General features: G+C 40.8%; 1 protein-coding gene across 1 annotated transcript; it reads right to left on the bottom strand.

Moving 5' to 3' along the window:
• Positions 1–21: 21 nt before the first annotated feature.
• On the bottom strand, positions 22–13,381 carry camkva (CaM kinase-like vesicle-associated a). Its single transcript, XM_061786384.1, has 11 exons — positions 13,010–13,381; positions 7,067–7,193; positions 6,863–6,994; positions 5,842–5,916; positions 5,631–5,769; positions 5,419–5,539; positions 5,258–5,333; positions 4,307–4,443; positions 4,163–4,241; positions 3,746–3,833; positions 22–2,671 (listed from the first exon to the last, which is right to left on the bottom strand). Exons 2-11 carry the CDS (start codon positions 7,159–7,161, stop codon positions 2,411–2,413), a joined length of 1,203 nt encoding a protein of 400 aa, XP_061642368.1. The 5' UTR covers positions 7,162–7,193; positions 13,010–13,381; the 3' UTR covers positions 22–2,410.
• Between the last annotated feature and the right edge of the window lie 212 nt (positions 13,382–13,593).

The following is a 13,593-nucleotide window of genomic DNA, read 5'->3' as shown; positions in this document are numbered from 1 at the left end:
ATTCAACATGACAGCCAGACATAAATATTGTTAATTTTATTCTTTCATAAGCATTGTAGCAACTTGCTAACTCGGATAAATACTGAATGCCGCTAAGTGCACACAAATAAACATCAACATAATGCACATAATACAGAGATACAGCACTCAGTAATGAATGAGCAGCACTTAACCACGATCGACAGCACAACATCAGCAAATCGGCTAAAACAATACTCCACATAAAATGTTCTTAATCTTAAACTGCATTGGTACAAAAAAGTATTAGGAGCACACTGAAAAGAAGACAAACAAATTAAAATACGAGATTAATATTGGGGAGAATTATTTTGAATGTTGAGAAAAATTGTGTTTTGTAATATTACAAGAGTAAAGTTGTATATTTTCGATATTTGGTTGTAACAATACAGGGATAAATTCATATATTTTTGAGTCTGATTAAAGTCGGAATATTCTAAGAGTTGTTATACTTTCAGTGAACGAAGGATACAGTGAACCTAATGCTCCTTTAATTAACACTTCAATCTGATGCTGAAGTACCAAAATACAAAGTATTTTGTTTCATTATCGTAATATTACTTAATTGTAAAAAAAAAAAATAACAAAAATATTCAACTTTAATCACGATTTGAATCAAAAAATTTACGACTGTTTGTCTTAAAAAATAAACAACTACAAAAAAAATACATGACATTTTAGGCGTAAATTTGACTATTCTTGTAAAATTACAACTAGTTTAAAAAATATCCAACTTTTTGTCTCAAAAATATACCACTTTTTTTCTGAGAGATGTACGACTTCATGTAAAATTAGAACTTTAATCTAAGAAAAATACTACTTTCTAGAAACTATGACTTTTCATCTCAAAACTATACAAGCCTTTTTCTCGAAAATATGCAATTGTTTTTGTAACATTACAATGTTAATCTCGTAGTGTAATTTCTCTTTTCTTCTCAGGGTGGCCCCAATAACACTGGCAAAATGGAGGAGTACAATATTTATTGATAAAGCCGTCTAAGACTCTAAAAAACAAGAGCAAGTGAAGCAGCGAAAAACATTTCAAAGAAATAATAAATAGGTCATTTTAATAGAGCTGTTTCTTCTGAAACATTTCATTACTGCAAAACATATTAAGGCACTTTAAATAAAAAAAAGGGGAAAAAAGCTTTCTTGCGCTCATTTGACTGTCAAGTTAAGTCATACCAATTTGACGTTCATAATTGTAATGGAAATGGTATTATTTACTGTATTTATTATTTCTGTATTTATTTTCCTTTTTATGTTTTAATATTAGTATTGTTCCAACCTGGCTGTTCGCCAGGTTACATAGACACATACGTAACTGTCCCACGTTCCAGCCTCGAGACTCACAAGGCCACAAAAACGGGTGTCTGATTGTTATTCGGACACATAGTTTTTTAGAAGCATCATTTTGATTGACATAGATAACAGACTGACGTGATATTATAACAATCACGTTATGTTGTTGCTCAGGAAGAGTGAGTGATTTGTTATACCAACACATAGCAAGAAGGATTGTTCTGACTCACATAAACTTAATCAATTTCACATAATAATTTAACCCCCGCGCAAGAACTGAAATAATGTACCTGGGTCAATTTGACCCATGGCATGTTTAATTATCCAAAAATGTTAGAAGAAAAAAAAATAAAAATAAATAATAATAATAATATATATATATAGATATATATATATCTATATATATATATATATGTATATATTATACACTTAGCTGAGCAGCATTTTCACACAGAAAAACTACGTATCATGCTTGTTTGATTGTTTGTTTGTTTTTAAATGGGTCAATTTGAACCACAACATAACGGGAGGGTTAAGACATGTATGACAAATTCTAACGATTTTACGATTGCTTGCATTACGTATTATCTTACGTATTATTTCAAATATTCACATTGGAAATAAGTCTTTTTCTTTTTTTTTTAAATGAAACCTCTACGGCATGAACTAAAATCTGAAGCTTGCCACAAGCCATTGGTTTGAAACAAATGCACACTATTTACATGTACAGTGCATACAGTCAGTTGATGTAACTGAATTCACTAAATTACACTTTGCCTTTCTACAGTTAGTCACAGGGGAAAAGGGACACAAAAGTGGAGCTACTTTCAACTACATGTATTTTTTTTTTTTTTTTTTTAATTAAAGGGAACTGCACACAGAGTAACAGGAGAGTGGTGAATTCTACAGAACAATCAGTACAGAAGGCAAAAATTATGAAATGCATAACATAGGATACATCAGAGTATAGTCGGACAACATAAACACCACATGGTTATGTCAACCGTATTGACTGTACTGCTAATGTGCTTGTTATTCATCATGAATCTTCTTCTTTGTCTATGTTAATTCCCGCTCTTTTTCTTTTTCTTTAGAGAACATCACCATTGCACCTTTCATCCGACTTCTCCTCGGCTCTGGCTGTACTCGGCTGAGGGTCGGCGGGGGTGGCTGGAGTCTGTGTGTCGGGAGCGTTTGCACTAAGAGCTGCCTTTAGGCCAAGGCCACCGCCAGCCACCACCGGAGCGACAGCGGTGCCGGCGGGTGCTCCGGCGTCGGATCCGGAAGCTCCCGAATCCCCCTGCTCGGATGCCCGGAGCCTCTTCATGAGGGTGGTGACTCTGACAGCTTTCTGTGAGTAACCAAACACACGGAGATGGTTGTCTAAATCAGTGTTTAGTACTTTATTGAGCCAAAGTACATATTTGAAATTCTCACGGTCATGGCACACCACCAAACAAAGATGTCCCAAAATGTATATTCACCAAACACTTCACAAATGCTATTAGAACCACTTACCTACTTTTACAACCTAATTCCAATATTTTTTTCCCTGAAATTGTAATTTATTCCCGAAGGTCTATTTTCTTCCTTTTGTAGTGTTTTTCTTGACCGCGGTGCTTCCATTATGTGTATGTGGATGTTCAATTTTTAGTCCAATCAAATTGCAGCCTCTGTGCTGCCATGTCAACCTAAAATAAAGTATTTTAGTAAGACTGATTTTTTTTTTTCTTAACCAATCAGATTTCAAATCGTCCCCGCAGAGATAGAGCGCTGGCCCCCGGTGACGCCAGCATTTTTCTGTCCTCTGATCGGTTTGTCACAGCAAAAGTTTTACTCGCCAAACAAGTTTTAGCCGCAAAATATGTCAGAAGCGATCTGCACATGAAATAATACATGAAATAATCTGCATCACTGGTTAGTATGAAGTGTTTTATCTATGTTTTATGTTTTTGTCATGCTCCTAGATACATATTGATTCTGCCCTATGTGGCAGAGTTACGTGCTGCTATATTGTGTTTTTTTGTGTATTATTAATAGTTTCTACAATTGCTACATGGATTATGTAATGTATCATTTCCTCACTGATATACAGTATAGCGTACAGATTAATTAGGTGAAATTTGAAATAAGTGAAAGACCTGATGATCTCACCGCTGTCTGCCCAGAACAGTGGTTGAGAATCATAATATATACGTGCCCTGTGATTGGCTGGCGTCTCCTCTACACACTAACTGTAGAAGATGGATGGATGGATATTTTGAAATCTCCATTCATCCCTTACTACTGTGAAAGAAAAGGTTACAAAAAGAGAGAGCGGTGATGTAAAACTTGCACAGTGCTGTATAATATATAAATATATTTCAATTGTACTCATAAATATAGGGAGCAAAGATAGTAATAATATAAATATAGGAATGAATACCTTCCACTTGGCTTTTGCAAAGTTCTTTTCTATTTGTGCACAAACTCCATCTTTGATGTTCTTATCTGAGGCAGCATTCCCAGAAATCCTGTGGAAAGACAACGCAGCTAAAGCAGGGTACGCATATACCCACAATCGGGCCTAACGTGAGCATTTTCCCTCTCTTCTGATGAACGTTAGTAAAGGTCCGATTGTCAGATGTCCAGCGGTGTGAGATGTGTGAATTACTTTTCTCAGTCGAAACGCTTGGTGTCAGCATGTCCAAGCAGACATGGTGTCAGTCATCCCCTGCGCTGTTCGTAGCAACATGGCATATTCATTTCTCACCTTGGAAATCTACACTAGGTGGACTAACAGCCTCTTTCAGCATTTACATGCTTGTTACGTGTGGAGTTGCATTAAAAACCTATTCTGTACCATTCATGGGCAATAGCCTCCTGCGTGGTCAGTCGCTGGTCTTGGTCCACCTCCATCAAAGACGCCACTAAGGTTTTGGCTGAAAAGGCAACCAACAGGTAATTATTGCGAGCTCTATGACATAAATGGACTGGAATCGCTTACCGGAATCTGAAATATCATCCCAGTACGGGGAGTCAAATTCGTAGTCCGCTGCCAAAATTTTGAGGAAGAGGTTCTTGTCCCGACTGTCAGGGTCATCTTCGTCGGAGTCGTCGTAAAAAGGAGGGTTCCCGGACAAACTATTCAGTCACCAAAAAGAACAATCGTTTAAGTCAAACAATTTTTCTTCATCGACCATGGGGTCAAGTTAACAATCGATTACTGCGTGGAGAAACACTTTCTGAACGTTCTGCACTCCTGTTTCAGTGCCGATGTTGTATTGAGTCGAGTAACGCGTCCAAGAGGAGTTGCCATAGAGTTGTAACGGGAATTTTACAACACTACAGTACCTTATTATTTACATCACCTCCTTTCATTATTGTATTCATGAGATGTATTTTCCCTCGTTGAGGTTTTATATTTCACTGGTGTCAAGCAGAATCCTCGCTTCTCTTAAACCATCACTTTTTAGGAAACACAAAAGAACGCCATTGACATTGCGTCGTCAGAGATGAAGCCACATTTAACACTTTATACTGGTGAAAAAATAATGACCAATCGTATCGATTTGTGAAAAAAAAACAAATATAGCTCTGAGTTATTGTTTTGTCCAAACAAACATGATTATTATTCAACACATATCTTTGAGTGTGATTGTCTTGACTACACAAGCGTTTGATTTTTATGCCCCACAACCCAGGAGTTCTTGTTTCGGGGAGAAGAATATGGTATTGTTAGGCCACACAGCTTGAACAATCATTGTTTTGAATAGATGACAGTGTGCTTTTTATGCCACAGTTTTGAGATCTATTGTTTTGACTCGACGAACATGTGATTGTTATGCCACACATAGCCTTGCCGTGCGTACGTACTTTAGCCGACAACAGGAGTGTACGCACTACCGAATTCTTAATGATCAATTTATCATTCCAATGTCTAATCAGTTGTACTTACAGTATGTACATGATAACCCCAATTGCCCAGCAATCCACAGGTCTTCCATATCTCTGCCTCCCAACAACCTCAGGAGCTGAAAGTAAGAAAGAAACTGTCATAGTTTTCTTTGGCGTTTCCATAGTTTTGGGATGATGTTCAACATGTCAAACTTGACCCACCGAGGTACTCCGGTGTTCCGCACGGATCCTTAATGAGTCTGTTTTCCAGTTTTGCCAGCTGGAAGTCACTGATTACAATTTTGGAGTGTTTCAAGCGATTGAAGTACACTAGGTTCTCCAGCTGTGTGAGGAGGACGAGCGTTTATTAATAGAGTGAGTTGATGTCATGAAGTGGACCTCACTCATGACCGGGAGTCAGCAGAGTGCCGTACTTTTAGATTTCTGTGGACGATATTCAGAGAGTGCAGGTACGCCACGGCCTCCAGCACCTGCCTCATCACGTTGCTGGTGTCCCTCTCCGAGTAGTAGCCCTGATCTAAGATCCAGTCAAACACCTCCCTGCCTGTTGCTCTGCACATGAGACACTTTTTCAAATGAAAAAGCCCAGCACTCTGTTTTCGCAAGGTGAACGTAAATACTTACAGTTCCAGAAAGATAAAGTACTCTTTCTTTGTTTCAAAGGCATCAACCAGCTGGAGGATATTATGATGTTTTATCCTGAGAAAGGGGAAAGTGGAAAAATAGAAGGGCTTGGCACAAAAATGGGACTGAGTCCACCTATATATTTCACAGTACAGAAGTGGGAAACACTGAGTAGCTTTCACCAGATATAGGCCTATTGATGATGCAATAACCAATATATTAAAAAGAACAATTTAAAAAAAAACATTTGAATATTCTGTCCCATCCATCCATCCATTTTCTGAGCCGCTTCTCCTCACTAGGGTCGCGGGCGTGCTGGAGCCTATCCCAGCTGTCATCGGGCAGGAGGCGGGGTACACCCTGAACCGGTTGCCAGCCAATCGCAGGGCACATACATACAAACAAACAACCAGTCACACTCACAGTCATGCCTACGGGCAATTTAGAGTCTCCAATTTATGCATGTTTTGGGGATGTGGGAGGAAACCGGAGTGCCCGGAGAAAACCCACGTAGGCACGGGGAGAACATGCAAACTCCACACAGGCGGGGCCGGGGATGGAACCCGGGTCCTCAGAACTGTGAGGCTGACGCTCTAACCAGTCGGCCACCGTGCCGCCGTATTCTGTCCCAATCCTGATAATCACTCTACTCCCCAATTGATGAATTACTGACTCGCAATGATATGACGTTCTAGTCCCTCAACGTTGTGACCAAACAGACATACAGTACAAAACATTATTTATTATAGGGGAAATGTGTTGTACAGATTATTTTGCCCACTTGGGGGCAGCAGAAGCATTACAAGGACAATTATTGTGTTATTTGTGACTTTTGCTTGTTGTGAAGTACAGTAATTGCTTCACACTCCAACCTTCACATAGCAACACTGAGGAAAAATGTTAACTTCACAAAAATCACTCTTCGATGGAGAGAGTAAAATCTGCCATGTCATCTGTTTGTACATTATTGGGAAAATGGCCGAAAATGTCTTAATGAGCCTTGTAGCCGAGCTCCACTTACATCTTTAGAATCATGATTTCATTCTTGGCCGCTTTCCTCACGTTCCTGCCGTCTTTTTTGTTGAACTTTTTGCAGGTGTACATTTTCAGCGTGTTCCTGTCCTTTGCCCGGAATATCTCGCAAAACTCTTCTCTGCAAAAGAAATAAGGGGTCCCTATATATTTGTCAACATTCTCCATTACCTCAGTCATCAACCTGACTTACGACTTAACGACTTGTCCCAGGTCATATTTGTCGGTGACTTCAGCGGGATTGTTGTAATCCTTCTTCTCCCCGAGCGTCAGACAACCAAATGGCATGGCAGCTCCTGCCCTCGCCAGGGAATCTCTTGCTGAAGAAAAAAACAAAGACAGGGAAAATGAAAGCTGCACGCAGCGATGAATGGGCCCTCGCATGTCCTGTATTATTCTAACACATTTCTCTGCCATTCCCGACTTCCGCATGCTGTACCACAGTTACTCTCCGGGTGCTCTGTCACCAGCACACTTTTCCTCCATTCCTCGGGCATCTTCTCATGCGCTAGAATTCTATTGAACAAGCTGGTCAAAAACTCCACAGCCACCTCTCCTAGATGCTTCCATACCTCCACAGGAATGTCAACAGGACCCACTGCCTTTCCATTTTTCATCCTCTTTAATGCCTTTCTAGCTTCCCCCTTACTAATCATTGCCACTTCCTGGTCCACCACACTTGCCTCTTCTACTCTCCCTTCTCTCTCATTTTCCTCATTCATCAACTCCTCAAAGTATTCTTTCCATCTCTCTAGCACACTGCTGGCACCAGTCAACATATTTCCATCTCTATCCTTAATCACCGCCATAAAATTCCAAGTTAACGATTATTTGCTCAAAACAACAAAGTTGATCAGTTTGAACATTAAATATCTTGTCTTTTTAGTGTATTCCATGAAATATAGGTTGAACATGATTTGCAAATCATTGTATTCTGTTTTCATTTTATGTTTAACACAATGTCCCAACTTCATTGGAATTGTGGTTGTAAATATTGTATGCTTTTACGGTAAACAGACGCTTTCTTGGCAGGCACCACAGTAGAAACAGCAGCCAGCAGAGAAGAGTGGGAGTCAAAAGAAAAATCCGACTTAGCTCGCTGCTGTCTGGAGCCTCAGTCGAGACCCCACCAAAAAGCAAAAGATGGCTCATGGCTGTAAAAGCTCCGTCATGCATTATGTTTCTTCTTAAAATAAAAGGAAAAAAAATGGAATCATAGCAATGAATATGCTAGGAGGAGCTTCTTTAATACTGTTTATTGCTTTCAAGCAGGTTGAGAGTCATTGGAGGGTCCGCAAGGGGGCTCATTACTGAGACTGATGTCTCTGCAGATATGCTCTCTACTGTATTGTGGAGATAAAACCTTTATTAGCCTCAGTATGTTTTAATTTATAATTGGAGTTTGGGCTCTACCACTGCGAATCACAACTGTAATAATAAACATGAAATGAATACATGTGAATAGCGTGCCCATTTACTCAATTATTGTATTCCAAAGTGATAGTGGTAGTGATATTGCGGCTAAACTACAGTGGATATTTGTCTGCCTGTGAACTGTTTCCCATTGTTAATAGTGCACGCAGTTATTTCCTGTATTTCCTCAAATCATTCTCAGAGGCCTCTATTTGAGAGGAGCACTTTCTTTGTAAAGCGGCGCATGCACATACTGACAACTGGGCCTAATTTGAGCATTTGTTGGCCCTTGGGATCAAAGTCAGCAAAGCCCGATTGCCCGATATCTATGAAGAATGATCTTGAGTGATTATCCTGTGGTGTGGGGTGTGTTAAGAGTGACGAAAATCATAAATGTTAAATCTGTTCGATATTTACGGTCTTATGGGTGTGGTCAACACCGATTTGGCCCAAGGCAAATCACTGCATGATTGTGAGGTGAAACGGAACTCAAGCTCGCGCTGTTGCCAGACACAAACAAATTCTTCCTATTGTCCAGCAGTTTCGATTCCCTGTTGCACAATGCTGCCTCTTACGGGTCAGTTTTGGTACTGCGACAGATGACCTGTTGTGGGGAATAAGACTCGTGATTGTTGGTGGAGATGTGTGTGGTGTGCTGTGTTGGTCAATTCTAATGCGCCACACAATATAAGAGCAGTAAGCACACCGAATTTTTCCTCATCATGTGTGGGGTCTTTCACATTAAAAAAAAAAATAATAATAATAATAATCGGTTAAGCTGTTAAAAATCAGTAAAGATGTTAAGCATTGGTAAAGATGTTAAATATTGATAAGTGTGTACCCTGCCTTACTCAACAAAAATCGGGAGTGTTGCTAATTAACAATGCTGGTAATTTATTGAATAGTTGAATTTGGTGAGACTTGGCTCTGACGTACATGGTACATAGCACAAGGTCAATTGTGTGAATAGGTACAGGACTATGAAAAGTTTGGGAACCACTGGAAAACACTCCAGTCCTTTTTTAAAATGTAGCTTTATATTATTTATTCATTTTTTTTTAACCAGGGCAGGCAGCACAATTAGTGGGGAGAAGACAAAGTAAAAAAAAAAAAAAAAAAACCCCAAAAACTTTCATTTCAGTATTAAAACAGAAAAACCCAATCATAATGTTGTTAACTTGTTTGTTACGCAAGTCACACTAGAGAAGATAGCAGCAGGATGGTGTTGACTTTTGTGGCTCACCCGTAGCTCGAGTTTGGCAGGAATCTATGGCAGCCAATGCCTCAAAGGTTACTCATGATTATGCAGTGCCGATCTTTCACAGCGCACATCATCGGTGAGAATAAAGTGCATTTGAGCCTCAGCCCAGAATAGCCGAAGGCGGTGAAGTCTCTTCGACTCTTGCAACTATACCCGAGACAGGTTGACGGGGCTGTTTGTGTTCCACATGTATGCCCGAGTAAAGAAAAGCTTTCCCTAGGCTGGGTACAAGTAGACAAAAGCTACTCTAACACTGAGCTCTGCATTTACCCCATTAGAACGTGAGTTGTCTTTGTCCTCAAGGGGAGGATTTCGTGTTCTCCATGAGTCTGAGTCACGTACTTTCTTCTTAAATATAACACCGTTAATATTTTGTCACTGAGTGGGAACTGAATCCACGCTGACTGCACAGACGTCAGGCACATGTACCACTACACCGGCAGTGAACAGCAAAATATTATCCAGACCATAGTTCCAAATGAGACAATAGATTGTGTTTAGGGCAACACAGTAATGGTAAACAAGTCTGCTTCATAGATCCAGAGGTTTGGGGTTCAATTCTCATCTCCAGCCTTCCTATTTCATGTCGGTATCTGAATGCGATTGGAGGAACGAGTCGGGGGTGTGGCCTGTGGAACTGAGGATGGCAGTGAGTCTGTTTGGGGGCGCGCACAGCTCGTCGACGACTGCAGAAAAAACATCAATGACGTCATTGATTAGTCGGTGTCGACTCAAGTATCATCAACTTAGCGTTGAATCAAAAAATAAAATACATTCGTATTAACCCGAGGTTGAGCTGGGATGGGCTCTAGCTCATCTGCAATCCTAAGCGCTAGGAAAATCTCTTGAATTTAACATAACGTGCATGCGCAATTCTATGTACTCTATTGTGGCCGTTAAATATAGTCAAGTGAGGAAATCAGCAGTCACTACACTACGAGGCTGCCACCAAATGTTTTGCCCCAGCTCGCAGAGAAAGGAAGTTCTCCTTGATCAAGACGACGGCAGAGAGCATGTAATGCTGACTCGAGACATGTTTTATCTTTGCCTTTTGACGACGATCTGAATGAAGAGCTCTCCAGTGATGCTTCGGAATTGGCTTGCAGCAATTGCGGAAACCTTTGAGAGGGGACTGGCAAAGTCGTTTCCCCAAAAGCAACCACAAAGAAATGTGTACTGTTTAAAAAAGAAGAAAAAGTCGATGAACTGTGTATAGGTTACATGTTAAATTAGATAATTGGCAAGGGGATATATTATGAAAAAAAAAAAAACAATTTGAATGGCTTGCATACAAATAGTTGGCTTTCTGGAGTGCCTGCTCACTCATTGAGTGTACAGTTAAACGACCAAGTAAATCTTTAATTATCTTCCTAGTTCCAAAAATGGGTCTGTGAGCGAGCCATTTTTAAATTTGGTGAAGTCCTACCTCTACGGAAGAAAATCGAATCTACGCTTTCATTGTCTTCGTACAGTATTTATGGACTCAGGACTCATTAAGTCCCTCTGTCATTGTAACAAAAGCCCTTTTCGGCGTGGGCCCACCGGTAGAAGGGGCGGGGTGAGCAGTGACTCATTTACATGAGATGGGACCAACCACTAAAAACTGTCAAATTTCAGCAAGGTAATAAAAGAGGGTGGAAAAAGTGCTATAATCTGTCCTTATCCTAGAATTGATCTCTATCCTATACAGTATATCCTTGGGGTATTTTAAACAAAAGCATGCTTTTGAGGAGACTTTGGGAGCTGCTTTAAATTTGGGGAAAAAAATGCATAATAAGCCTCCTCAAATTCACACTATACACATTCACTTAAATATATTTACATCATCTGAGCTCAAAGAGTTGTAGTTTTTGCCCCCCCCCCAATATATTTACTCTTATTCATGCACTTAAAACAACATAATGATGTAGTATTGTATTTTTGGGATGGCAGCAGGCCAGAGCAGCAGATTTCATCGGAGCAGCACCTCTTCAAAGGCTTGACGATGCAGGACAGATGGTCTTGTGTTTGAGCCAAACTGGGAAGAATGTAGCCTTCTTTTACGATAGGAACGGCAGTCGTGACAACTAACATAACTAACTGTGACCGTATGAGAAATACAACGAGGTGTCGGTTTTACACAGCAAAGGAAACACAGATGACAAAGCGAATGGGCCCCTTTGACGACCATTCATGTCCTCATCTGGCGTCACCGGCTCATCTGACCAGCTTCTCTCTGATGTTGTTTAGTTGCCATGGTGACCGAGTGCTACAGTACGCGGCTGCGCTGCTGTCGATGCAGCATCGTGCTGATCACTGCCGCTTGATGGGACTGAAAGCTGCGGCTCGCCGACGTGAGCGTTTACATAACGCCAAAACAATGCGGAAGCATGGCAACTTTACACCCAGTGATTGGTGTTGACCGTCCATGTTCAATTTTGGAAGTCGGTTTTGTCTGTGTGGTGATGCCAAGTATAGAAGCGGTGATGTAAATACAGATGAGTCATATTTGATCATCCATTCATCAATTTTCTGTAACGCTTGTCCTCGTTTGGGTCATTGATAGGCTAGAGCCTGTCCCAACTGACTTTCGGCGAGAGAAGTGGAGCTCACCCTGGACTGGTCACCAGTTAATCACAGCTAGGGAATATCCATTCATAGTCTATAGCAGGGGTGTCAATTATATGGCCCGCTAGCCAAAACTGGCCCGCTAGAAAGTGAAAAAATACATAATACACTGTGGTGGCGGTGACCAAGGATACATTTGAGAATTATGACGTTCATGTAAAAAATGGACTGGTAATAATTCCTAGGGCTTATACATTGATTTAATTTGAAAGTAAAATACTATACTTTTTCTTTGAAGCAATTTCTTTCAATAAATCTGAGGTTGTTCTTTAAAATGATTTTTAAAAATAAAATCAAAAATTCCTTCGCACCTATGGACAATTTCAACTTCAATGACCCTAACATGCATGACTCGAGGTTTGAATCCAGAACCTCATAGGTGTGAGGCAGACGTGCTATAACCACTCAGTGTGCTGATCATGAATTATACACATCCATTTCTTTAATAAATGCGTAAATTATTATTATTTTTTTTTATTGCTGCACAATCCAGTCAAGTCAAAAATCCTGCACAACTCCCTGCAACTCTCTCTCTCTTTCTTTCTTTCTTTCTTTCTTTCTCAGCCTCACGGGGTACAAGATGACTTTTCGGGTGCGAAACGATGACCAGTTGAAGACAAGGTCGCGGAGGCAGGGACACTGCGAGACTGTGAACACGTTACGCCGACAAGCAGCCTGCCTCTGCATGGAGTTTGGACTAAGTCTTTGGCGAAAAAAAAAAGGAAGCCTCATGCACAAAGTAAGTAAGGAAAGAAGTAAGTAAGCCCTGTTATCACTTTGATCCAAAATGACACTGATATTCCAAGCAATACACAAGTAGATATCAATATTTTTGCACAAAAGATGCACACTTACCTTCAATGAAGTGAATCGGTTATGTAAGAATGATTTAACCCTCTCTTCTGCCGTTTTCCTTATATCCCGGCACGACTTTTGAGTCCACTTTCTTCTGCGCGACGTTGTGGGGACCTCTCAGATTTTGCAGGCTCCTCGCAACATTTCCAACAGGTCAGCTTGCTCGCGGGAGCGCGCACGTGTAGCAGCGAGCTGTGAGGGTGGGGGTGGTGCACGCAGGCGTGCGCAGGGTGCACGACTACTGCGTGCGTCAGAGGCGCGCTGCGATCGTTCTCGCTTCATCGTCATGAATGAAAACAAGTACAAGGGGTCCTCGGTGTTCGACGGAGTGTAGTTTCAGATTTGTTGCACGGTGCGATAGCGGTCAGCAGGTGTGGCTCACAATGGAGAAGTTGTGGGTTCAAATCTGGGCTCAGGCCCTCGTGTGCGGGGTTTGAACTACGACTTCCTCCCCCATTCTGAAACCGTATTCCCCGTGCTTGCGTAGGTCCGGTTCCTCCCACATCCCAAAACATGCATGTTAGGTTCACGGAAGACGAAATTATCCACATGTGAATGTGAGAGTGAGTGGTTAGCTTCTCTTC

This window comes from Phyllopteryx taeniolatus, chromosome 9, assembly GCF_024500385.1.
Source record: "Phyllopteryx taeniolatus isolate TA_2022b chromosome 9, UOR_Ptae_1.2, whole genome shotgun sequence".
NCBI classification, from domain to species: domain Eukaryota; kingdom Metazoa; phylum Chordata; class Actinopteri; order Syngnathiformes; family Syngnathidae; genus Phyllopteryx; species Phyllopteryx taeniolatus.
The sequence above is the reverse complement of the archived record's forward strand: the minus strand, read 5'-3'. Positions and strand labels throughout refer to the sequence as shown.

Bases quoted from the DNA above. Each gene is read 5' to 3' on its own strand.
- camkva (XM_061786384.1), bottom strand. From the start codon at position 7,161: ATGCCATTTGGTTGTCTGACGCTCGGGGAGAAGAAGGATTACAACAAT. The intron at 4,242-4,306 runs GTAAGCGATTCC...TTGCCTTTTCAG, and splicing joins GGATGATATTTCAGATTCCG to CCAAAACCTTAGTGGCGTCT. The intron at 2,672-3,745 runs GTATTCATTCCT...GGTTACTCACAG, and splicing joins TTGCAAAAGCCAAGTGGAAG to AAAGCTGTCAGAGTCACCAC.